General features: G+C 51.2%; 2 protein-coding genes across 2 annotated transcripts; both read left to right on the top strand.

Annotated features, from left to right (window-relative positions):
• Positions 1-321: 321 nt before the first annotated feature.
• On the top strand, positions 322-3952 carry CCDC194 (coiled-coil domain containing 194). Its single transcript, XM_060092142.1, has 4 exons — positions 322-645; positions 2414-2510; positions 2900-3032; positions 3516-3952. Exons 1-4 carry the CDS (start codon positions 322-324, stop codon positions 3664-3666), a joined length of 705 nt encoding a protein of 234 aa, XP_059948125.1. The 3' UTR covers positions 3667-3952.
• Positions 3953-10636: 6684 nt separating this feature from the next.
• Positions 10637-21019, top strand: PLVAP (plasmalemma vesicle associated protein). The gene is made up of 6 exons (XM_060094454.1): positions 10637-11005; positions 16622-16718; positions 16837-17549; positions 19721-19778; positions 19914-19995; positions 20869-21019. Exons 1-6 carry the CDS (start codon positions 10637-10639, stop codon positions 21017-21019), a joined length of 1470 nt encoding a protein of 489 aa, XP_059950437.1.
• Positions 21020-23708: the final 2689 nt, after the last annotated feature.

The raw sequence follows: 23708 nt of genomic DNA, 5'->3' as shown, positions 1-23708 counted from the left end.
TGCAAATGGGTGCTTTGCACAGATGTGCTTAAGTGATTCCCACAAAGCCCTACGAGACAGGAGCTACTGTCATCTCCGCTTCACAGAGGGGGAAACTGAGGCTCAGAGGGTCACGTGGGATGCAGATGCCAGACTGGAATCCAGGACCCCCCAGTCCTGTCCTGGGCTCCACTAGCCTGGGCTGGCCCCTGGCGTGGGTCCAGCCCCTCCCAAAAAACTCGAAGCCACCGCCAGGCAGGGCGGAACCGTGGGTGTCCCTGGCGTCCCAAGGTGCCAATTAAATGCTCGTGGCCGTCTGGGGCCAGAGCTGTGGACGGCGGCATGGCCGAGCCGGGGCCGGAGCCGGGGCGCGCCTGGAGAGTGTTCGCCCTGTGCGGGGCCGCGGTGTTTCTCGCAGCGGTGGCGGCTGGAGCAGCCCTGCTGGCCTGGAATCTGGCCGCCTCGGCCTCCCGGAGGCCTCGCTGCCCAGAGCCAGGGGCCAACACCACGGCGCCGCCTGGAGACCTGGAGCCCGAGGTCGAGGAACTTCGGCGCCGGCTGGCAGAGGCTGCCCAGCGCAAGGAGGCCCTGACCAGGAAGCTGAACCAGGCCGAGGGTGTCCGACAGGAGCTGGAGGAGGCCCTAAGGGCCTGTGAGGGCCGCCAGGTAGGTGGGCAGGGTGGGGGGCTGGGGAATCCAGAATATAGGGGGGGAGAGGTTGCACACACATCCCTGGGGCTCCCCCCCGCCGCCCTGTTCCTTGGTTTCCGCCATTCTTCAATTGAGGGAGGCAAAATAAGAATACACACGTAATTCCTTCCAACTCCTACAATGCCAGTTCAGCCTTGAGTCTACCTTCTGACCAAGAAGGTGTCACTGTCCTCTGCTATTTGCCAGATCACTGGTGGAGGCTAGGGAAGCCTCAGACCCCTAAGCCCACCTGGGGAGGCCCTGTGCTAACCCTCCCCCTAGGTACCCACTCAACATCCCACCTCCCAGCCAGTGTACAGCAGCCCTATTTCGGGAGAGGGACATTCATGTCACCTGTAATTAGGAGGCTAAAGTTGGCCTCTTGGGGGAGGTACCAGCCAGGTCCTCCCTTTTCCTCCTGCCACCCCCTTCAAACTCTTCCTTAACCCTTCCCAGCCCTGGACCTCGCAGAAGAATCATCCTCAAAGTCCCAACCATTCACGTTTATTGAGTAACTACTGTGTACCCCTGTGTCCCAGGCGCAGCAGAGGTTGGGCAGTGTATGAATTTTTGAAAATTCATGCCTTTTGAAAATTCATCCCTACACCTTTCCTGACTGCCTAAGGGAAAGGCCTGGGGTAGCCGAGGTTAAGAGCAGCCTGCACTGGGCTCAAATTCTGTCTCTGCCTCTCGATGGAGGATTCTCTGAGGAAGCCAGGCCAGTGGTTTTGCAGAATGTCTTGTTGCCAAAATCTCGGCCTCTGTACACTGGTACCAAATAGAAATACAGAGACAGAGTTTTGGAGGAAATAGAGAGTAGCTTTATTTCTTTGCCAGGCAAAGAGGGAACACAGCAGGTTAGCACCTCAAAAAAACTGTGCGCCCCTCTCTGGGGGAATAGGGAGAAGTCTTATAGTCAGGGCTTGTAGTCTGGGGTAGGTGATAAGGATCAAGGCAGTGATGGACTTGCATTCATCTTTCTTCTGGGAAATTTCAAAACGGCCACAGCTGACATCAGGCAGCTCCATAACTGGGTCTGGTCATCTCCAAGATTATCGCCGGTGACCTTCTCTCTGAAATGAAGAAAGCTACAAGGGAGTGTTACAAGGGAGTGTGGGAGAAAAGAATGCCAGGTGCAGGATATAATTCATATAGAGTCAGAGAGTGATTAAGGAATTAGCTTTGTGTAGGACAATTCTAGTTGCATGCACTACAGATTAGTAACAGTTAAAGTGAAACTAGGATTGCTTAACTTTTATAGTCCTGCTTTTGCTGTTTCTATAGCCATTCACTCATTCCTTTGTTTTCCCGGCTTGTTCGTAGGAAAGAAAAACCCCATTTTCCACTTCTACTGCAACGGTCTCACAGAGGTGACTAAGTATACCCTAGAAACCCAATTGTCAACCACCAAATTGGCTTGTGCTGGTCTGAAACCCCAGTCTGCGAGTCTCGATATAGCTAGGATTGGAACCAGATCCTGTCGGCAGAGCTAAACCTTTTCTACATCTAGCTGGCCTGGAGTAGGGGCCGGTTGACCTGGACAGAGGTCTTCTTCCAGGCAGGCACCTGTCACCACTCGGTACCCCAGACTTCAGAGGCCACTTCTGTGTTTTGCAACTACAGAACCCCAAAGGTCCAAATAAAGCTCAAGGAACACCAGGGTAGTCTCAGTCTCCCCTAGAAAGGGCGGGGCCAATTCACTCCTCCCCTCCCCCTCCCCCCTCACTTCCCCTCCACTCCGCAGAGTCGGCTTCAGACCCAGCTGATGACACTGAAGACTGAGATGGACGAGGCCAAGGCTCAGGGGACCCAGATGGGGGCTGAGAACGGGGCGCTGACAGGTGTGTTGGGGTGCAAAGTGGTGGGCAGGGCTAGAGGTGGGAGGAGCCTAGAAGGTTCCCACCTACGCAAATGACACGTACAGGTGCAAACGTAAAGCAGAAGAACGTGAAAACTTGTGAAAGAAATGCGCATAATATGCAAAGGTCATGCGAATGTCAGAAAACAATGCAAATACAACGAAATATGCACACGCCGTGCAGAGACTCCCAAAAGTAATGTAAACCTATGAAAAGCTATGCAAATGACACGTAAAGGTCAGGCAAACAGCACACACACTTAATTCAAATAAAACAAACCACGCAAATAGTTGGCAGACTATGAATTCGTAGCCGGTGTGCGAGGGGCAGGAGCCTGGTCTCCAGTCTGATCCTGCCCCCTGCGCCCGCAGAAGCCCTGGCGCGCTGGGAGGCGGTGGCCACGGAGTCTGCGCAGCGGCTGGACGCGGTGCAGCGGCGCGCGAGCGCGGCGGAGGCAGAGGGTGAAGCCTGCGCAGCCCGGGAGGCGGCGCTGCGCGAGCAAGTGTGAGTGAGGGGTGGGCGGGAAGGGTCCGGGGGAGGGCGAGCCCATGCCCCTGCCCATGTGGGCGGGGCCTTGTGGAGAGTCAAGGTCCTCCTGAAGGTCAGGAGTTAGAACCTGGGGGGCGGGGGAGGCGCTCTTTGGGGACAGGAATCCCCCACGTTAGCGCTGGCACTCTGGAGGCATGGGTCCCTGGGGTCGGGCGCATACTGGGGGCTCCGGGGAGGGCGGGGAGTGCAAGTGGAGGATGCAAGAAAAATCGAGTATCGAGTGCGGGGCCGGGGGCCTGGAGGCGGAGCTTCTGGGGAAAAGGCTGGGAGTCCATGGGGAGGGGTCCTGGAAATGGCCAGGGGTGGAAAAGGGATGAGGGATCCTGGAGCATGGGATCTCCGGGGAGGGGGCATTCCCAGGAAAGGCGGAAGAATGCTGGAGGGTCTCTGGGGAAGGGGGGTCCAGGTGCTGACGGGACCCTCCCTCCTTCCCGGCAGTTACGCCCTGGAAGCCCAGACGGGCCCCCAGCGCAGAGTGCCACTCCCCCGGACCCGCTCCGGGTCCCGACCTCGGCCCAACCCTCGCTCGCGCTCTCGCCCGGGAACCTCCGGGGGTTGCAGGCGACCAGCGCGGCGCGCAAGAGGGTGAGTCAGACCCCAGCTGGATCAGGGCTCGAGGCCAGGAGGACAGACACTGGGGGCTCTGCTGGGACACTTACAAAGATACCCACGCTGGATGAGATGCTCAGTCGACACCCATCAACGCTCAGCTTTCGACCGACAGCCGCCCTGAACGGAAACTGTGCAGAAAGAAGACCCGACCCTCTCCTTGACCATCTAGTGCTTATTTTGCAGATGGGGAAATTAAGGTCCACTTGGTCACAAGGTGAGATAGTGCAGAGCTGGGACTTAAGTCCCCTCTAAGGACAAGGACAGTGTGGCCCTCATCCCACAGACGTGAGGACTTAGGGTCCAGCCCTTACCTGGGAGTGACCTGAAGGGGTTACTTCTCCTCTCTGGTCCTCAGTTTACCTTGCCTGTAAAATGAGTGATTGCAATGGTGAGAGCCAGCATATCCTTGACACCAAAAGCTGACAAAAATGGCACAATAGGAAAACTACAGACCCCTCTCCCTATGAAGAGGGTACAAAGCTCCCAAATGGAATTTTAGCAGAGAACCAAGTAACACATTTTTAAGATACACCATAACAAAGTGACTTATGCCTGAGGTGCAGAGATGGTACAATATTTGGAAGTCTGGTAATAAAATTCGCCATACTAAATGGATCAAATGAGAAAAATTCTGAAAAGGTCATCAAAATAGCAACAATTGCATGTAAGTGAGATTATATGGTATTTGTCTTTCTCAGCCTGACGAATTTCAGTTAACATAATACCCTCTAGATCCATCCATGTTGTTGAAATGGCAAGATTTCTTTTTTTTTTTTTTTTTTTTTTTGCGGTATGCAGGCCTCTCACTGTTGTGGCCTCCCCCGTTGCGGAGCACAGGCTCCGGACGCGCAGGCTCCGGACGCGCAGGCTCAGCGGCCATGGCTCACGGGCCCAGCTGCTCCGCGGCATATGGGATCCTCCCAGACCGGGGCACGAACCCGTATCCCCTGCATCGGCAGGCGGACTCTCAACCACTTGCGCCACCAGGGAGGCCCGCAAGATTTCTTTTTTATGAAAATATTATGAGTAATATTCCATTGTGTGTGTGTGTATATATATATATATATATATATATATATATATATATATAAAACATCTTTATCCATTCATCTATCGATGGACACTTAGATTCTAATTTCCAGACTGTGATCAGATTTTGCCAACTGTTCTGATAATGTCCTTTGTAACAAAAGAGTATCCTGGCTTACACATTGTATTAATCTGGAACATTCCTCAATCTGTCTTTGCCTTTCATGACACTGGCATTCTTTAAAAAGCCCAAGCGAGTCATTTTGTGGTGTCTGAGTTTGGGTTTTTGTGATGTTTCCTCATGATTAATTGGCATTTTTGGCAGGAATGCCTCAGAAACAGTCAACCTAATAATATTATCTGCTGTTGGTATAACTATATATAGAAAACCCAAGAGAATTAATGGAAACTTTCCTATATCTAAACTAGGTAGAAAATCCTTTCGAAGAAAAGAAAGATCCATTTCAGATAATTTTTTTATATCCAGGAATAAACTACATTCCTTATTATGTAAGGATCTATTCTACATTAATTTTTCAAAAAATAACTCAGTAGAAAATGGGCAAAGAACATGGGCAGCCTGTTCATAGAAATATACGAAAAAGGGGCCCAATCTCACTGCTAGAGAAGAAATGCAAACTGAAAAAAATGTGATACCGTTTTCTACCTTTTAGTTTGTCAAAGACAAAAATAAAAACAAATTAAAAGTTTGTGAACACGTTGTGTTGGCACTGCTGTTGGGAAGCAAGCAGTCCCACACACTGCTGGTGGCACTGCTCATTAGTACAACCACTTGGGAGGGCAAAAAATTGGAAACAACCTCAGTGTCCATCAGTTGGGGACTGTTTAAATGAGCGTCCGTCCATCCACACCATGGAATGCTATACAACTGGTTTGTGTGGGGTTTTTTATTTTTCGTTTTTGGCCAAGCTGCCCGGCTTGCATATCTTAGTTGCCTGACCAGGGATTGAACCTGCACCCTCAGCAGTGAAAGTACAGAGTCCTAACCACTGGACAACCAGGGAATTCCCACTATAAAACTGTTAAAAAGGCCAAAGCTGATCTTCTCTGAGACGCATTAATGTAAAAAGCAGGAGAGCAATAATTTGTGTACGTCTTTTAAAATTCGGGACTGGGGGAAACTTATCCAAATATCCTTGAAGGAAACACTGGTCACAGCTGTGGCCTCTGGAAAAGGAATCAGGGATCTGGGGATTGGTGGGGGAAGCAGTCTCAAGTTCCTCTGTATACCTTTTTGTAAAGTTTGCATTTTAAAAATCATATGCATGTATTACCCTTAAAATAATTAAAATTTGTTTTGAAAAATTTCTGAAGAGGCTGCTGTAAGGAGGGGAACAGCAGCACTTGAAACTGTGATCCCCCCCTCAGCCAGTCCTGCTTATTATCCCCCCACCCACCTTGGAGGTGGCTTGGTGGTGCCTGATCAAGGCCTTTACTGGGAGAGGACCAACTTGGGGTTGGGGGGGAATTGGAGGGCCCTCCCCCTCTGCAAAGGAGGAGGTGAGGCTGAGGGGAGGGATGAGAGTCTAACCGCTTTGTTCCATTGCTGGCCACCAGGGGTCAACCCAGTCTGCAGACCTGGTTGCTGCTGGCTGAGGGCCCAGAACTTGAGAGGCTGGGAAGATGGGTCTGAGACACCCCCCCCAACCCTGCAACTCTGGCGTAAATCCAGAAGTGAGCAGGAAACAGCTTCTCCTTCTGGAGTCAGCTAGGATTTGAGACTGGCCTTGCCTTGTCTGGGGCCCCAGGGACTTCAGACCCCTCACTGTGGGGTCCAGGGCTGATGCACGCAAAGGGCTGGGCTCAAGGCTGTAAATGGAACCTAAAATATTATCATTACTATTCACTTATTCTGCTAGCTTCACCTTGGCCATACCTGCCAGATCCCTGAAAATCAGCTCCAGGGAAATGGGGAGCCATGAGAGGTGTGTGAGCAGGAAGGGTACTATCAGATCTGGTTTCCCAGCCAGAACGGAGAATCCCCCAGCTGCCTTGCCTTCCAGACCCCACCTTCCTCCCTCCCCACAGGGCCAGCCCCCAGCCTGCCCTTGCTCTGTTGTGCCTCCCTGTCTCCACCTGTCCAGTTACCACTCAAAGTCTCTGTCTGTCCCTCTGTCTCCGAGTATTTTTTTTTTTTAACTTTATTTATTTATTTATTTATGGCTGCGTGGGGTCTTCGTTGCAGTGTGCGGGCTTCTCATTGCGGTGGCTTCTCTTGCTGTGGAGCATGAGCTCTAGGTACGTGGGCTTCAGTAGTTGTGGCTCACGGGGTTAGTTGCTCTGCAGCATGTGGGATCTTCCCAGACCAGGGCTTGAACCCAGGTCCCCTGCATTGGCAGGAGGATTCTTAACCACTGTGCCACCAGGGAAGTCCCTGTCTCCGAGTCTTTACCTCTGTGTCTCCACCTTGTCCCCAGCACACTCTCCCAGGTCCCTGCCCTGGCCTCCCCTATTCATGGTCACCCTGGGGTCCCTCCGTGGCTACAGAAACAGGAGTGTGTGTGGAAGGGGGGGTGGAAAGGGGAAGCCTGGCACAAGCTGGGTGGAGGGCACTGGGGACAGCAGCAGCCTGACCTTGTTGGCGCCCAGTCCCAGGTAAGAAAGTGGGTCACCTTTTTTCAGCAAGGAACACGGATGCCCAGAGAGGACAGGCTCTTCCCCCCCCACACACAAAGGGCTCTCCTTGCCTCCTCTGTCAACTCCAAAAGCCCAAAACTTAATTTCCTTTGCATTTAACCAAAACCCAAACACGTTGGCATAAAAGTGGAGGGTTTTCAGAACTCTGCTGAAATTTTTCTTCGCCAGAAATATCGCTTCCTCCAGAACCTTCCTGAAGTTCTGTGAGAGTTTTTAAAAACCTTGTGTCTCCTTGAGAACTTCAATGTCGGTCTTCAGAGTGACACAGAGCTGACTTCCTCATGACAGTCTTCCCGTCTCTGCCCAAACAATCAAATGAAACCAAATGGATTGTTTTTAATTTAGAAAAAAATAATTAAAATCGAAGTCAGGTTTTATGATGACCCTCCAAGGGAATTCAGAGAGATTCATGCACAAAATTTCCTGTGACTATGACAAATGGTTTTCAGGGAAAAACCAAATGCTCACATCATTCGATGCATTTGACCTCATGTGAATTCGAAGACCAGTTGCTCACCTCCTCCCTCTGGAATTTTCTGGCCAGGAATTGAGGCAGAACGTGTTCAGAGAGTCTGTTTTTAGAAATTTTAGACTCTGCTGGCAGGAGTGTCAATGGAAACAACCTCTTTGGAGGACATATTGATAACAGCTGTCAAAATGTAAAATGTTATTGCTTTAGGACCCAGCAATTTCAGTTGTGGAGATTTGATATCAAGTCTTATTTTGTTCATTGAAACAGAAAATTTAGAAACAGTCTAAGTGCCCATTGGTAATTATTATGGTAATGTATGTGCTGAAAACCTAAACAGTGGTCAAAAGGAATCAACAATCTCAAAGTCATAATGTTGAGCAAAAAGAGGAAGTTTCATCATTACCTTTTCCATGAAAAAAAAATCTAGCTTTTAAAACAAATTATTGGAGAAAGAAACATTACAAATCAAAGTTGTGAGATCAAATTGCCAAAAAGAATGTTATTTTTGAGCTTGATACAAAAGACATCAGTGTGTATATGGAAAACTCTTGTTCTTACACTGTGACAGTTGCTCAAAATTGTAGCACATCAGGTCTAGGGTGGCTTTTTCGTTTTCTAAGAGTTTATGGTTGCCTTTCTTTTCCCTTGACAACAGATACCATGTTCATACATACATATATGCAACATCTTCAATATACAGTGAAAAATAGCCAAGATCTTAAGTTCATACCAAGACTGTCACACCTCCTGGCATTGGCTTAAGCACTGCCCCATGCCTGAGCTCTCAACTGGACCCTCGTCACCCAGGCTCTACCCCTGTCACGCCCCCTTTCCCCTGGTGATCCCACAGGCCCAGGGCAACAGCAGCTGGGACAGCGTCCCTCGCCTGTGTCTCAGTTCCCCAGCCTCACATCAGAGGCTGCGCATGATCCAGCCCCACCTTAAAAAAATGCCACCATTTATTAAGGCTGACTGTGTGCCAGGCACTGTGACAAGTGTTTCACAACTGGCTTTGTTGCCTCCACTTTAGACAGGAGAAAACTGAGACTCAAGGAGGAGAAGTCACTTGTTCCAGGTCTCACAGCGGTAGGTGGCCCAGCCAGAACTTAACTCCAGAGGCCTGCATTGAAACCATGTATTCACTCTGCCTACATGACTCCCCATTAATGCAGATAGGAGATGTCCTCCTCCCGCCCTACTCCAGGGGACTCTGGGTGGGCCTGACCAACCCAGAGAAATAGCTGGTTGGGCACCACTGGCAGCCCCCAACCCTCCTCCCTCCCAGTAGTGGCTGGGAAGGGTCCGGAATCAGGAATCAATGGGTAGCTGCAAAGGCCAAAGGTCAGACAGGGGTTTCCTGCCCATCCCTGGGAACTTCCTCCTTCCCGACCCAACTCCCACCTCCTTGATGAACACCACCCTGGAGGACCCCTCCCCGCTCAACTACCCCCCACTCCACTACCCTGGCTAATAGGGGTATGGGTCCCCATGCCACCGCCTTCAGCCTGCTGTGCCCCCCACAGGCAATGGACAGCAACTGTGTTATCGTCACCCACCCATGGTCCAGCCTCTTTTCCCTCTTTTCCCCTTGCCCCGTTCCCCTCGGATCCTATCCCTCCTTCGTGTCAGCCTTGACCCCATGGGGCTAGGGGCTGTGTCCCACTCTGTCTCCCCAAGACTGAGGACCCCTCACTGCCAGGTCTGGGGCTCTTGGTGGGGCCTCTGGCATCACCCAGCATAGGGGTTTTCCCTGGAGCTCCTGGATCTGGGGGGACGGGTAGGAGGGTATACCCAGAATCCTTCTTTGCTCCTTGGTCCCGAAATCCCTTCCTTGCCTACCTGGGGGTGACCCACAGTGAAGCTTGACCCCCTCTATCTGGTGCTTCCCCTTCACCAGCTCACAGAGCCCCAAGATGAGGTTTCCAGCAGGAAATGGTAGTAATAATAGCAACGGCAAATCATTTCTCCCAGCCCCCTCCCCGGCCCTGGGACCTGGTACTGTGACCACCTCATCTCACAGAGGGGAAAACTGAGACACAGACAGGAGAAGCCCCTCACTCAAGCTCACCCTGGCCCCAGGTTCACTGCTGCCTGTGCTTACTAAGCGCCTACATGAGCCGGGCATTGGGTGGGATGCAGCTAGGGGAACCCGCGTCAACGCCATCCACCCATCAGCCCTCTGTGAGGCCTTCCTGTGCCAATTACTGAGCACCTACTGTGTGCCTGGCCCTCAGCTAAGCGCTCCGCACAATTTAGCTCCTGTAATCATCCCTGCCATGTAAGATGAGCACACATCTGTAGCCAGCCCTTCCTGAGGGGAGGTGAGTGCAGCTCTAAACGACCAGAGTGAGACACCCGGGCGGTCCTTTCTCCTCCCTTCGTCTCGGTATCCTCCTCCCCACGATGGGGATGTTGACATGAGGTCATAGGCAGGTGAGACCAGCTCTGGGCACAAAGCAAGGGCAGGTGGGGAAACTGAAGCTCAGCAAGGCCAAGGACGCCTGGTCACCTAGCCGGTGCCCCACCCAGTGTTAATCAGAGAGGCCCAGACATGATTTGGTGCCCTCCCCCTTCCCTTCACAGCCCGGGTGGGAGTGTTGTGATAACCCACAGCCCCCGTTTCCTCCTGGCCAGGAAGGAGCCAGGCAAAGGAAGTATTAAGAGGAGTAATATAAACACTTCCCCCCTCCCCCCTGCCGTGGCAAGGTCTAGAAGGGGCAGGAGCCACCACCCAGAGCAGACCAGCCAGCAGAGCAGTGCCAGTGCACCGGGCAGAAGCTGGGAGGAGATGGGCTTGGCAATGGAGCACGGGGGATCCTATTCACGGGCAGGGGCCAGCCCGAGGGGCTGCTGGTACTATCTGCGCTATTTTTTCCTCTTTGTCTCGCTCATCCAATTCCTCATCATCCTGGGCCTTGTCCTCTTCATGGTCTACGGCAACGCGCACGTGAGTACCGAATCCAACCTGCAGGCCACCGAGCGCCGGGCTGACGGCCTCTTCGGCCAGGTGGTGGGGCTCACAGCCTCCCAGGCCAACCTGTCCAAGGAGCTCAACCTCACCTCCCGTGCCAAGGATGCCATCATGCAGATGCTGATAAACACCCGCCGCGACCTGGACCGAATCAACGCCAGCTTCCGCCAGTGTCAGGCCGACCGGGTAAGTCCACAGGCCAGACACTCGTCCCGGGGAACCCCGGGCTGGTCACCTCACCTCTCTGAGTTTCACTTTCCTCGTTCATGAGACAGGGACAGTCACGGACCCTACATTTTGCGTGCCGAGCCCATGTAGAGAAGCAATGCGTATTTTGTCTGTATATCTCATGCAATATTTGGGACACACTTAGACTAAAATGTGATTTGTGGTCTATCTGGATTTCAAGTTGAACTGGGCATCCGGTCAGTTATCAGACCTAGGCCCATGGCTTCATGTGTATAAAGCGCCCAGAATGTACCAGCACACACTAGCTGCAAATAAGAGCTGGCTTAATAAACGCTCAGAGTGTTGGATTCTTAGTAATTAGTATGAATGGCTCAGGTTTGCCTAAAGGCTGGATGTCCGCTTAGGAAATATTATCTCTTCATTGAATCCCAGGAGGTAGGGAGAAGATTTAAATCCCTTTTGCAGAGGGGAAATGGAGGCCTAAGAGAAGAGGTGGCTTGTTGGGGGGCGGGGGGCAGCAAGGAGCAGAAACAGGCAACCCTGGGTCTCGTGGAGACTGTCAGCCCCCCTCGTACCCCCAACTCCTGTCAAACGCACTCAGCAAGATCCCCCATGTTCTCACACATACATGATGCCTCTGAGGAGGTCCCGTTCCTGGGAACACTGAGATGTTGCCTCCTCAGGCTTTGGCTGGAATGGGGTGAGAGAAGGGGTGGGCAGGGGAAGGAAAGGGTTGGGGAGAGGGGCAGGCTCTCTTTCTCCCACAGGAGGTGTCTGGGCTGTTTGGGGCAGGGGACCGTGGAAAGAAAAGGCCTTTACTGGGGCTTCAGACCACCCAGCCCCTGCCACTGGGCAGGAAGGATGTGCACAGCTCCCCTCAGAACTACCCAGGCAAGGGTGAGGTCTCCCCATCTCATTCCCCCAGGACAGGGCAGGTCCCCCTTAGATCCTCAGAAAAAGGTGAGTCCCCCTCAGACCCCCAATTGAGGCAAGTCCCCCCTCAGACCACAGGGCTGGACCATGTACCCCCTCAAATGCTCCCCACCCCTGACAAGGGCAGCCCCCTCAGACTTCTCAGTTCCCGGGATTTGGCCCTTTTGAATCTTTCAGGACACGCATGTCCTTCCGGTCCAGGAGCCATTAGGAATCCCAGGATCATAAAGTTTTATTCTTTTGTTTTTTGGTTTTTGTTTTTCATTTTTGGCCATGCTGAGCCAGGATCTTAGTTCCCCCATCAGGGATGGAACCCATGCCCCATGCAGTGGAAGCGCAGGGTCTTAACCACTGGACCGCCAGGGAAATCCCTTTTTTGTTGTTGTTTTTGGTTTTGGGGTTTTTTTTTTTTTGTTTGTATCATAAAGTTTTAGACCCTCACACGCATCTCCGAATCCCAGATGGCCCCCATCATAAAATATTAGAAATCTAAGAATCTGCCTCTTTACAACTTTAAATTTTGAAAATCGTAGCTTCCCCCCACACACAAGTTGACAAATTCCTCTGTCCTGGAACCCCTCAGGGTTTTCTCCAAGGACCCCCAGGAAACGGGCACTGATGCTGGGGAGTAGCCCCACCCCTGCCACGGCAGCCCCACATGTCTGATGGTACCAAGTACGAATTTTGATCTTTCCCTGATCCTGGTGGTGCTATGAGACGGATTTTTTTCTTAAATTCTCTGCAAATGCAGTTGCATTTCTGGCTCTGAAACCCTGGGAGAGAAAGGGGAAATTAACTCAGTGTGGTTTTTTTAGGGTTATACCCCACTCTGCCTGGGTCAAGGAAGCACCTCCACCCAGGATGCATGCAAGAGAGATTTTTTTTGCCATGGATTTTTCTTTATTCAGCATTCGTAATAATCTTTTTGATGGTCAAATTATCCTGAAATAGGCCGTAGGAACACCCGCAATCTGGCTCCTGTGTCTTTTGATGGAACTCCACTAGTCTTTGAGAGCTTCCTTGCTTTATGTCCTAACAAATATTCCAGAAAACCCTTCAGATTGTTTAAACTTGTTCACTAATCAACTAGTTCTCTTCCTCTGAGTCCAGGGCAACCATGGCTACTGGAAAGTGAGGGAGAGACTCCTGAATTACTTCATAAAGATGTACCTGAACACTCCTTAACAAGAGAAGATACTTTTTTTTTGTATTGTCAGATTGCACTAGTTCTAAGTAAATATTCTTCTCATCATCTTGACATCTGAGAACCTGTGCAGAAAAATACTTCTGTATTTTGGGGAGCCATTTCCTCCAACTGGAAGAAAACCTCTTTCCCACTTCATCTTTGGAGCCAACTCATACCCTGAGATCTTCCCTTTCTGTAGTTAAGGCTTTTGAAAACAGAAGTCACTGGAGCTTCCAGAGCTATTTCTGTCCTCCCCCATGCCCAGGTCATTAGGACAGGGCCAGCTTCCAAAGGAGTAAGGACAAAAAGTGACAGAAAGGCACACCCTCTTCACCCTTCATACCTTTACTTGTTATATTTCTGCAGAGCGTTCTGTTCCAAAGTTTTAAAGACATAAAAAACGTTATAAAGTTAAAATTTAATTCACATGCCATACAATTGGCCCATTTCAAGTGTACATAACAGGGACTTACCTGGCGGTCCAGTGGTTATGACTCACACTTCCACTGCAGGGGACACTGCAGGGGGCACAGGTTCGATCCCTGGTCCGGGAACTAAGATCCTGCATGCCGTGCGGTGCAGCCAAAAAGAATAGTAATAATTAAGTGTATATAATAAAAAAAAGTGTAGATGAAAGAAAAAAGAAAAAAAGTGTACATAACAATGATTTTTAGTACATTCACAGAGTTGGGCAACCATCAGCACAATTCAGTTTAGAACATTTTCATCACCCACAAGAGAAACCCCATCAGCAGTCACTTCCCATTCCCCCTCACCCAGCCTCTGACAAACACAAATCTGCTTTATGTTTCTATGGATTTACTTACTCTAGATATTTCATTTAAATGGAATCATGCACTATATGACCTTTTGTGTCTGGGTTCTCACTCTCAGCAAGATGTTTCCAAGGTTCATCCACATTGTAGCATGTGTCAGTGCTTCATTCCTTTTGATAGTCAAATAATATTCCACTGTGTGGTTGGATCACGTTTTATCCATTCATCTGTTGATGAAACACTTGGGCTGTTTCTACCTTTTAGCTACTGTGATTAGTGCTGCTGTGAATATTTGTGTGCAAGTTTTAGTGTGAACATATGCTTCCATTGCTCTTGGGTATATATACCTAGGAGTGGAATTCCTGGGTCATAGTGTAATTCTATGTTTAACTTTTTGAAAAACTGCCAGACTGCTTTCCACTGTGGCTCCACCATTTTTACATTCCCATCAGTACTGCCTGAGAATTCTGTTTCTCCACATCCTTACCAACACTTGTCCATTCTTGTTTTTTGTTTTACTTATAGCCATCCTAATGGTTGTGAGGTGATATCTCATCATGGTTTTCATTTGCGTTTCCTGATGACTGAAGATGATGAACATCTTTTGATGTGCTGGTTGACCTTTTATATATCTTCTCTGGAGAAATGTCTATTCAGATGCTTTGCCTATTTTTCAATTGTGTTGTATTTTATTATTAATTTATAAGAGTTTACTTTTATATATTCTGACACATCATCAGACACACGATTTGCAAATATTTTCCCATCTATGGGTTGTTTTTTTCCCTTTCTTAATGTTGTCCTTTCATGAACAAAAGTTTTTAATTTTAAGTCCATTTATCTGCTTTTTCTTTTGTTGCTTGTGCTTTTGGTATCATATCTAACAAACCATTGCCAAATCCAAAGTCATGCAGAGTTAACACCTGTTTTCTTCTAAGGACTTTTATAGCTTAAGCCCTTACATTTAGGTCTTGGACCCATCTTGAGCTAATTTTTGTATATGGTGTGAGGTAGGGGTCCAAATTCATTCCTTAGTATGTGGCTGTCCAGTTGTGCTAGAACCATTTGTTGAAGAGAATCTTCTTTCCCATGAAATGATCTTGGCAGCTGTATTAGTTTGCTAGGCCTGTCTTACAGTACCACAAATCAGGTGGCTTAAATAACAGAAACTTATTTTCTCACAAGCACAAGATCAAGATGTTGGTGGAATTGTTTCCTTCCCAGGCCCATCAGGATCTGTTCCATGTCTCTCTCCTTGGCCTGTTGATGGCTGTCTTCTCCCTGTGTCTTCACATCATCTTCCCTCTGTGCATGTCTGGGTGTCCAGATTTCCTCTTATAAGGACCCACCCTAATGACCTCATCTTAACTTAACTGCCTCTTTAAAGACCCTCTCTCCAAATACGTTTACATTCTGAGGTCCTGAGAATCAGGGCTTCAACATGGGAATTTGGGGTGGGGGACACAATCCAGCCCATAACAGCATTCTTGTCAAAAAAAAAAAAAAATCTGTTTTTAGGGGAATTCCCTGGCGGTCCAGTGGTTGGGACTCAGCACTTTCACTGCTGAGGGCACAGGTTCAATCCCTGGTTGGAGAATTAAGATTCCCCCAAGCCACACAGCACAGCCAAAATCCATTTTTAATTGGCTGTAAATGTTTTCAAGATTCATTCAAGTTGTAGAATATATCAGTGCTTTGTTCCTTTTTACTGCCAAATAGTATTAATCATAACCTTTTTTTTTATCTTGGTTGACTAAAGTGCCTAGGGAAAGAGGTGGGGGTTTTTTAAATTAATTAATTTATTTATTTTGGCTGCGTTGGGTCTTCATTGCTGCGCGCGGGCTTTTCTCTAGTTGAGGCCAGTGGGGGCTACTCTTCGTTGCAGTGTGTGGACTTCTCATTGCGGTGGCTTCTCTTGTTGTGGAGCACGGGCTCTAGGCGTACAGGCTTCAGTAGTTGTGGCACGTGGGCTCAGTAGTTGTGGCTCTCGGGCTCTAGAGCACAGGCGCAGTAGTTGTGGCACACAGGCTTAGTTGCTCCACGGCATGTGGGATTTTCCCAGACCAGGAATCGAATCCATGTCCCCTGCATTGGCAGGCAGATTCTTAACCATTGCACCACCAGGGAAGTCCAGGTGGGGTTTCTTTTAACTTTTTTTCTAACTGAATGAATGAAAGATCCTTTAAATTCTATAGTGCTTTACAGTTTTCAAAAGTTTCACACACATGATTTCATACAATCCCATAATACCCCTTTTTAAATTTCCTACCCCTATATTCCCCCTCCCCTCTTCCCTCTCCCCACTGGTAACCACTAGTTTGTTCTTTATCTGTGAGTCTGCTTCTGTTCTGTTATATTCACTAGTTTGTTGTATTTTTTAGATTCCACATATAAATGATATCATACAATATTTATCTTTCTCTGTCTAACTTATTTCACTTAGCATAATGCCCTCCAAGTCTATCCATGTGGCTGCAAATGGCAAAATTTCATTCTTTTTATGGCTGAGTAGTATTCCATTGTCTATAATCATAACAACTTTTGAAGATCAGAGAGCAGCATCCCCTGTAGAGAAGCCATGTCCTTGTGAACTATGCCAACACAGACCACCTGGGTGCTGGATCTGAGGCCCTGGCCCTGAGAATCTGGGCAGCGCCGGGGGCAGGGGGTCCCACAGGAGCCGGACACTGAGCTCTGTCCTGTGTCTCATCCGGACAGGTGATCTATGTGAACAACCAGCGATACATGGCTGCCATCATCTTGAATGAGAAACAATGCCAAGAACAACTCAAGGAAAGTAACAAGAGCTGCGATGGTGAGTGGATTAGGGTTAGGGTTACAATTATGGACAGTGGATAGCAGGGTAGCTGACTCCCCACTCAGTCTCTTGGCAACCCCCAACCTTCCTGACTCTTATTGTCCTATACCCTTAGCTTTGGCCCTCACACTGAACCAGAAAGCCAAGACACTGGAGATGGAGCTGGCAAAGGAGAAGGTGGTATGTACCAAAGACAAGGACGGTCTAGTGCTGGGCAAGCGAGTGATGGACGAGCAGCTGGCCGAGTGCAGCAAAGCCCGGGAACAGCAGCGGCAGGAGCGACAGCTGGCGGAGGACCGTCTGAAGAAGGTGCAGGCCCTCTGCCTCCCGCTGGACAAGGACAAGTTTGAGGTGGAGCTGCGCAACCTCTGGAGGGACTCCATCATCCCGCGCTCCCTTGACAGCCTGGGTTACAATGTGTACCATCCCATGAGCTCAGAACTAGTCTCCATCCGGAGAACCTGCGACCACATGCCCATCCTCATGAGCTCCAAGGTGGAGGAGCTGGCCCGGAGCTTGCGGGCTGGCATTGAGCGTGTGACCCGTGAGAACTCGGACCTCCAGCGCCAGAAGCTGGAGGCCGAACAGGGTCTGCGCGCCAGTCAGGAGGCCAAGGAGAAGGTGGAGAAGGAGGCCCAGGCCCGGGAGGCCAAGCTCCAGGCTGAATGTGCCCGGCAGACCCAGCTGGCCCTGGAGGAGAAGGCAGTGCTGCGGAAGGAGCGTGACAACCTGGCCAAGGAGTTGGAGGAGAAGAAGAGGGAGGCTGAACAGCTCAAGGTGCAGCTGGCTGTCAGCAGCTCGGCCCTGGACACCTGCATCAAGGCGAAGGTGGGCCAGAGGTCCCTGGCTTCAGGTTGCGTTGGGGGTGGGTCTGGAGGCCAAGCTGATGGTGATGTTGAAGTTGGGTTTGAACTTTTTCTTTTTTTTTTTATCTTGGTGTTGAGGTTGGCTTCCCAGTCTAGGTTGGGTTACTTAGACTCACTTGAGAATTTCACTGGTTTCACTGATGTTAGGATTGAGGCAGGCTTGGAATGGGGATCAGCATTGAGAAAAGGTGTCCGGTTAAGACTGGAGTTGGAGGTCGGGTGGCTGTCAGGTCCAGGGTTGAGGGAGGGACAAATCTAGAATTGTGGTTGCTTTGGGATTGGGGTGAGCTGAGGCACTGAGGGTGGATTTAGGCTTGAGGCTGAGATCAGACATGGGTGACTGTGAGTCTAGAATTGGCTTTAAGATTATGGTCATGTATTAACATAAGGATTTTATTGGCGTTAGGATTGGGGTGGAGTTTGGATTGGGAATGACATTAAGAAAGGGTTAAGGATTGGGGTTGAGTTTAGGAAGGAAGGTGGGCCTCAAAATTGGCTTAAGGTTAGGATTAGCGACTCATCCAGTGTTGGTGTCAGGGTTGGGATGGGTTTGAGTTGAGTTGAAGGATCAGGGGACACCAGGTTAAGGATTGGAAGTGATACTGGGCTTAGGGTGAGGGTTAAGGCAGGTCTAGAGAAAGGCTTGATGTGGACTCTAAATTTGTGGTTAGAGTTGGGTCAAGGTGAGTTCTTGGTGACTCCTGTGTCTAGAGTTGATTTGGGTTAAGGTTAGGGTTCCATGTAAGATTTCATTAGTCTTAGAATTAGGTTGAGTTTGGAGTTTGGATTGTGAGGAAAGGTTAAAAGTTGGGTCAGGGGTCACATGCAGGGTGGCTCTTGGATCAAGGACTTGGTGAAGAGTGAATCTAGGGTTTCAGTGGGTTTGGGATTGCATTGAGTTGAGGCTGGAGTTGAAGCTCAGGTGGGTGGTGGGCCTAGAGATTAGAAGTTTGGGGCCAAGGGCAGATTCAGAACTTCATGGGCATTAAGACTGGAATTGGCATTGACCATGGGCTAGGAGTTGAGATTGGGTTGCATTTAGGGTGGCTGCTGTTTGTTAGGATATATTTGACGTGAAGGATTAGGTGAGCCTGGGCTTCGAGTGCGGGTCAAGACTGGGTCTAGAGTAGAAGCCGGGTGGATGTTGATCTTAGGCTGAAGCTGGGCTGGTGTTCTAACTCAGGTAGAGGCTGAGGTCTGAGGTTGAGCTGGGGTTGAGTGTGGTATTGGGAAGGTTTTTTTTTTTTTTTTTTTTTTTGCGGTATGCGGGCCTCTCACTGCCGTGGCCCCTCCCGTTGCGGAGCGCAGGCTCTGGATGCGCAGGCCCAGCGGCCATGGCTCACGGGCCCAGCCGCTCCGCGGCATATGGGATCCTCCCAGACCGGGGCACGAACCCGTATCCCCTGCATCAGCAGGCGGACTCTCAACCACTGCGCCACCAGGGAGGCCCTGGGAAGGTATTTATAGGTGGTCGTAGTGGAGTGCAGGGCTGGGGCTGAGGGAGTGGGGGTGGGGGGTAGATGTTTCATAGCGGCTGGGTCTAGGGGATGGGTTATGGTCAGAGTTAGATGTAAAGTTATGATCAGATCAGGTTTGTCATTGGGACTGGGTTAAGGTCAGGCTTTGATTCTAAGGGAGGTTCTGTTTTCAGGTTGGGATCTGATTTTAGGTGACTGAGTTCAGAACTGGTTTTGGATTTCAGGTTTGGAAAGATCCTCTCGGGGTCCTTCAAGGGATGGCATTGAGGATCGAGGTCCAGTTGGTTTACAGAGTGGGTCAGCTTCAGTTTGGAGCGTGGCTGGGGTGGGTGGATGGACTCAAATGGGGTCTTGGATTGGAGTCAGGCTGGCACCAAGGCTGTAATGGAGACCGTGGCAGGACCCCTGCAGAGTGGGGTCTCCGGGGGCTGCCAAGGGAAGCCGGTCCCTGCAGTCCCCAGTCATTTGAAGGCAGGTGTCTACAGGTGATTATATATGCATCATCACATGTGTCCTTCTCCATGGGTATCAGTCTGTTTTTTCTGCCCTGGAAGGAACTCAGGTCTCCAAGGGTGTGGAGAGGCAGGAAACTCCCTGGGACTTGTGTTTGGTAGCCCTGGCCTCCACCAACCTCCTTTCACCCTTCTTCCCACAGTCGCAGCCAATACCAGTGCCAAGACCTGCAGGCCCTGCCCCCAATCCCCCGCCCATTGGTGAGTGACAGAGGGCAGAGCCAGGAAAGGGTGGCGGATTCCACCTTGTATCCTGGGTTGCCAGCCCATTCCCTGACGCTGGAGCGGGGGTTACTAAGACATTAGGTCGGGGCTGACCCCTCCCTCTCTCGGCAGACCCAGCTGGGCTGGAGGAATTCAAGAGGAGGATCCTGGAGTCCCAGCGACCCCCTGCCAGCAGTGTCTTAGCATCAGCCAGGTGAGGCTCTGGACAGGCTGAGACAGTTCATTCTCAGGGTTTGGATGAGGCTGGGTACAGGAATAGGGGTGGAGGGAGGCTTGTATCACACTTGTTGCTTCCTTAATCGAGCGCTTGCTGTATACCAGGCCCTATGCTGGACCCAGGGGACACAGCAGTGACCAAGACACACACAGTTCCATTCATGAAACTCCCGAGTAGTGGGCCAAAGAGACAATGAAGGAGGCAGGGTAAGAAGAGTGACCAAGAATCTACCACGATTGGATGCTTACTGTGATCTTGGCACAGTCCTCAGCACTCTGCCCAATTAACCCATTTAATCCTCAGAATCCTAATCCATGGGTGAGCTACTGTTATCCCCCCTTTCTGGATGAAGCAAATGAGGCACAGAGAGGGTGCGCATCATGCCCCAGGTAACACAGCCAGAGCTGGGACATGAACCTAGGAGATCAGACTCCAGACAGGAAAGTGAAGGCCCGGATGAGGAAGGGACCTTTGACCTGGAGGCTAGACAAGAGCTGTCCTGGGGGAAGGCAAGGGGAACAGTGCTCCAGGCAACAAGAACAGCCAGGGCAAAGGCCCTGTGGCCAGACTAGGGTGGCAGAAGTGAATGGAGCCGAGAAAGGGGAAGAGGGAGAGCAGTGTCCGAGAGTGACCCTGGGCCTCTCACTCCACCCTTCTGAGCCGCACTTTCTACTTCTATAAAAATGGGGGTCTCTGAAATCAAAGGCGTGCAAATGCTTTGCCAGCTGTCAAGTGCTGTCCACACATGGCTGGAGCAAGGAACCCAGGGCCTCAGAGGGGAGCATCGAGCGTGCCTGGCACACGTTCAGGTGATGGCTCCACGCCTTTGACCCCCTCACTGCCTCCCAGGGCCTGGTCATCTGTTGGACGACAACCTGTGCGTCACAGGGAAGGTGACTCAGACCACAGCTCCAAGAACACCCTGTGCTCCCTCCAGGGTCGCTCCTACACCCCCCACCCCCCACCCCCTACCCTGTTCAGGACCACGCTGCTGACCTAGGATTGGCATCCCATTTGCAGTTTAGGACCTGAGGTTCGAGGAGGTGTGTGGGATTTTTGTCAGACCCCTCTGATCCCAAAGCCTGTGCCATCAACACTTTTGCCACCAGGCTATTGTCAAGCTAGGTCTATTTCAGCCCCAGGGTGCTAAACAAAGCCCTTGGGGCCAAAAAGATTTCCAAAATGTCTGTCATTAACTCCCTACGGTCCTCCGCACCCAGCTCCATCTTCACTATGCCTCTTCTTACATGCTCCCTCTGACAGGGAGCTCACCCCCTTACGGAACTGGGTCCCCTCGCTCTGGATAGCTCTGCCTGGGAGAAATCCCTCAGCCTCAGGCAGCCTACAGAGAGGGAGGCAAGTGGGTAAGGAGAAGACCCTGCTCTGAGCAAACAGTTTTCCTCTCTCCATCTTGGCCTGAAGCCATCATGGCAAGGAAGGAGGTTCTATTATTATCCCCATTTCTCAGAGGAGGGAACTGAGGCCCCAGGGAAGTGATCAGCCCGGGGTCGTGCGTCAGCAAGTCAGGGTTGGAGCCAGGCTCCCTGTCCAAGCCTGTCCCGGTCCCAGCTGAGGATGGGGAAGCTCTTGACATTGTTTACCCCAAATGACGTACCCCCCCGCCCCCTGCCATGGAGGAAACAATGTGTACTTAAGCCTGGGCCCCTCCTGCTTCTCTCTGCAGTATCACAGGAAGGGCTTCTGGCCCATGGGCTCCCGCCTTGATTTGCCTTCCTCTGAGAGAGGGGCCAGGCATGAGCAGGCTGGGGTCTTCCTTCGGCTCTGGTTTTGAGCCCCAGCTCGGCCAGGCACTCAGTGGACAGCCAGTGAGTGACTGAATCGTAACGTCCAAATTTTATATGCACCCAACAGGGGGCCAGATCCGAGGCCCCGCATCAAATCACCCACCCCATGATGGGGACTGTTGATTCCTTTTCCACTCATTCCTCTGGGCTTCGAGAAAGTCTGCGCTGCTGCTAACCCACTCTAAGGCCTCCCAGACCCTTGCAGTTCTCCTGTATTCACAGAGGGAGGGCAGACCCAGGCTCCGGCGTCAGCTGCACTTGAGAACATGGTCTTGCTTTTTCATTGAACATTTTTAAGTGGTTTTCTATTCATGGCAAATGCACCAGCTTTCCTTTACTTGGTAAGACTGAGCATCCTTTGGAGATCACTTTATTTAAATTAAAAAAACACAACACAATGGAGGTGAAGACAAATAATAAGTGAATATTGGTTTAGCGACTACGTGGCTAGAGATGGCACAAGTCACAATGTGGAAGGCTGAAGATGGGAGCTCAGCCCTGGCTCTGAGCGGAGCACACAGCGAGTGTCGATTCAAGTTCTCTGCCATCACTATGACCATTTGTTTTTTCATTCAACCCATATTTCTTGAGCAGCTGCTGGGTGCTGAGGACACAGGGAGGAATAAGGCACAGAAATCCAAATCCCCACCCTCGCGTGGCTGACAGTCTAGTGGGGGAGATGGATGACAAACCAGATGAGTGAGCCGTGATAGGGACCCTTGGTGATGCGTGAGACAGAAAAGGGATGAGGGAGCTTCAGGAGGCTGGAATTTTCCACAGGGGTGGGAGGGGCGGGGCCAGAGCAGGCTTCACTGAGGAGGTGACATTTGAGCAGAGAACTAAAGAACATGAGGGAGGAGCCATGAGGGGATTCTCAGAAGGGTGCACCAGGCAGTGAGCACAGCCCGTGCAAAGGCCCTGGGGCAAGACCATCCATGCCCGGTGAATTTGAGTGAGGCAGCTGGTGTGGCTGGAGCTGAGTGATCGAGGGGAGAGTGGGAGGAGGTGAGGTCAGGATAAATCAGGCAGGGCCTTGGGGCTGCAGTGAGGACTTTGGGAGCCCTGGGAAGGCTGTGAACAGCAGAGGATGTGACCCGACTCAGGTGTTCACAGGCTCATTCTGGTCGCTGTTGTGGAGGGTGAAGGTGGGAACGTGGGACAGGGGTGAAGGCGACTGTGCTGGTCCAGATGAGCGATGGGGCTTAGGAGCCCCAGTCTCTGAAAATGGCCAGGGATGACCCTCCCTTGCAGGCTGGTGAGCAGGAGTAGTTAAAGGATGTCTGTCAGGGCTGCCTTGGAGCCTGTGAATCCTGGTAGAGGACAGAGCCTGGAGCTGGGAAGGGGGGGGACCAGAGCCAGCCAAGGAACGTGAGGCTGCGGGGGCCCCAGGGAAGAGCCAGGGAAGGAAGGGAGGGGGCCAGCGGAAGCAGGACTTGGCAGAGGCCCCCACCTCCCCCATCAGGAAACAGCCTCTGAGCCAACCTCTGACCCCTCGTGAGAACCTCTGGCAGGCCCAGGAGGGGGAGGGGCATTCCAGACAGCGGGATGGCTCCTGCAAAGGCAAGGGGGAGGGGCGGAAGTGAAGTGATGGCTCTGAGAATTTGGGGGGTACTTTGTCAGGTTTTGATTCCCCAGTGGGGAGGCCTGGTGGGGGCACAGAGGGTGGAGCCTTGAATGCCAGATACAGACGATCTGGCTTTGTCCCGAGGGGGCTGGGGAGCCATGGGAGCATGTGAGTAGGGGCAGGCTCATTAGAAAAACCCTCCTGGGAATGAGTGAGGGGCCAGGTCTAGGTCAGTTCTGTGTAGACCAAAGAGGGAAACTGAGGCCCTGCCTGGGGGACGGGTGGGGGGGGGGGCGGAGACTTTGGGCAAACACCCAGGA

This window comes from Mesoplodon densirostris, chromosome 3, assembly GCF_025265405.1.
Source record: "Mesoplodon densirostris isolate mMesDen1 chromosome 3, mMesDen1 primary haplotype, whole genome shotgun sequence".
Lineage (NCBI taxonomy): Eukaryota > Metazoa > Chordata > Mammalia > Artiodactyla > Ziphiidae > Mesoplodon > Mesoplodon densirostris.
Note: the sequence above shows the minus strand (reverse complement) of the source record. Positions and strands in the feature narration are given on the sequence as shown.

What these genes read in the sequence shown, in the direction of transcription:
- CCDC194 (XM_060092142.1), top strand. Translation starts at nt 322, where the DNA reads ATGGCCGAGCCGGGGCCGGAGCCGGGGCGCGCCTGGAGAGTGTTCGCC. An exon ending in GGGCCTGTGAGGGCCGCCAG is followed by an intron (nt 646 to 2,413) that starts GTAGGTGGGCAG and finishes TCCACTCCGCAG; the next exon opens with AGTCGGCTTCAGACCCAGCT. An exon ending in TGAGAACGGGGCGCTGACAG is followed by an intron (nt 2,511 to 2,899) that starts GTGTGTTGGGGT and finishes CTGCGCCCGCAG; the next exon opens with AAGCCCTGGCGCGCTGGGAG.
- PLVAP (XM_060094454.1), top strand. Translation starts at nt 10,637, where the DNA reads ATGGGCTTGGCAATGGAGCACGGGGGATCCTATTCACGGGCAGGGGCC. An exon ending in AAGTAACAAGAGCTGCGATG is followed by an intron (nt 16,719 to 16,836) that starts GTGAGTGGATTA and finishes CTATACCCTTAG; the next exon opens with CTTTGGCCCTCACACTGAAC. An exon ending in AGTGTCTTAGCATCAGCCAG is followed by an intron (nt 19,996 to 20,868) that starts GTGAGGCTCTGG and finishes ACTGCCTCCCAG; the next exon opens with GGCCTGGTCATCTGTTGGAC.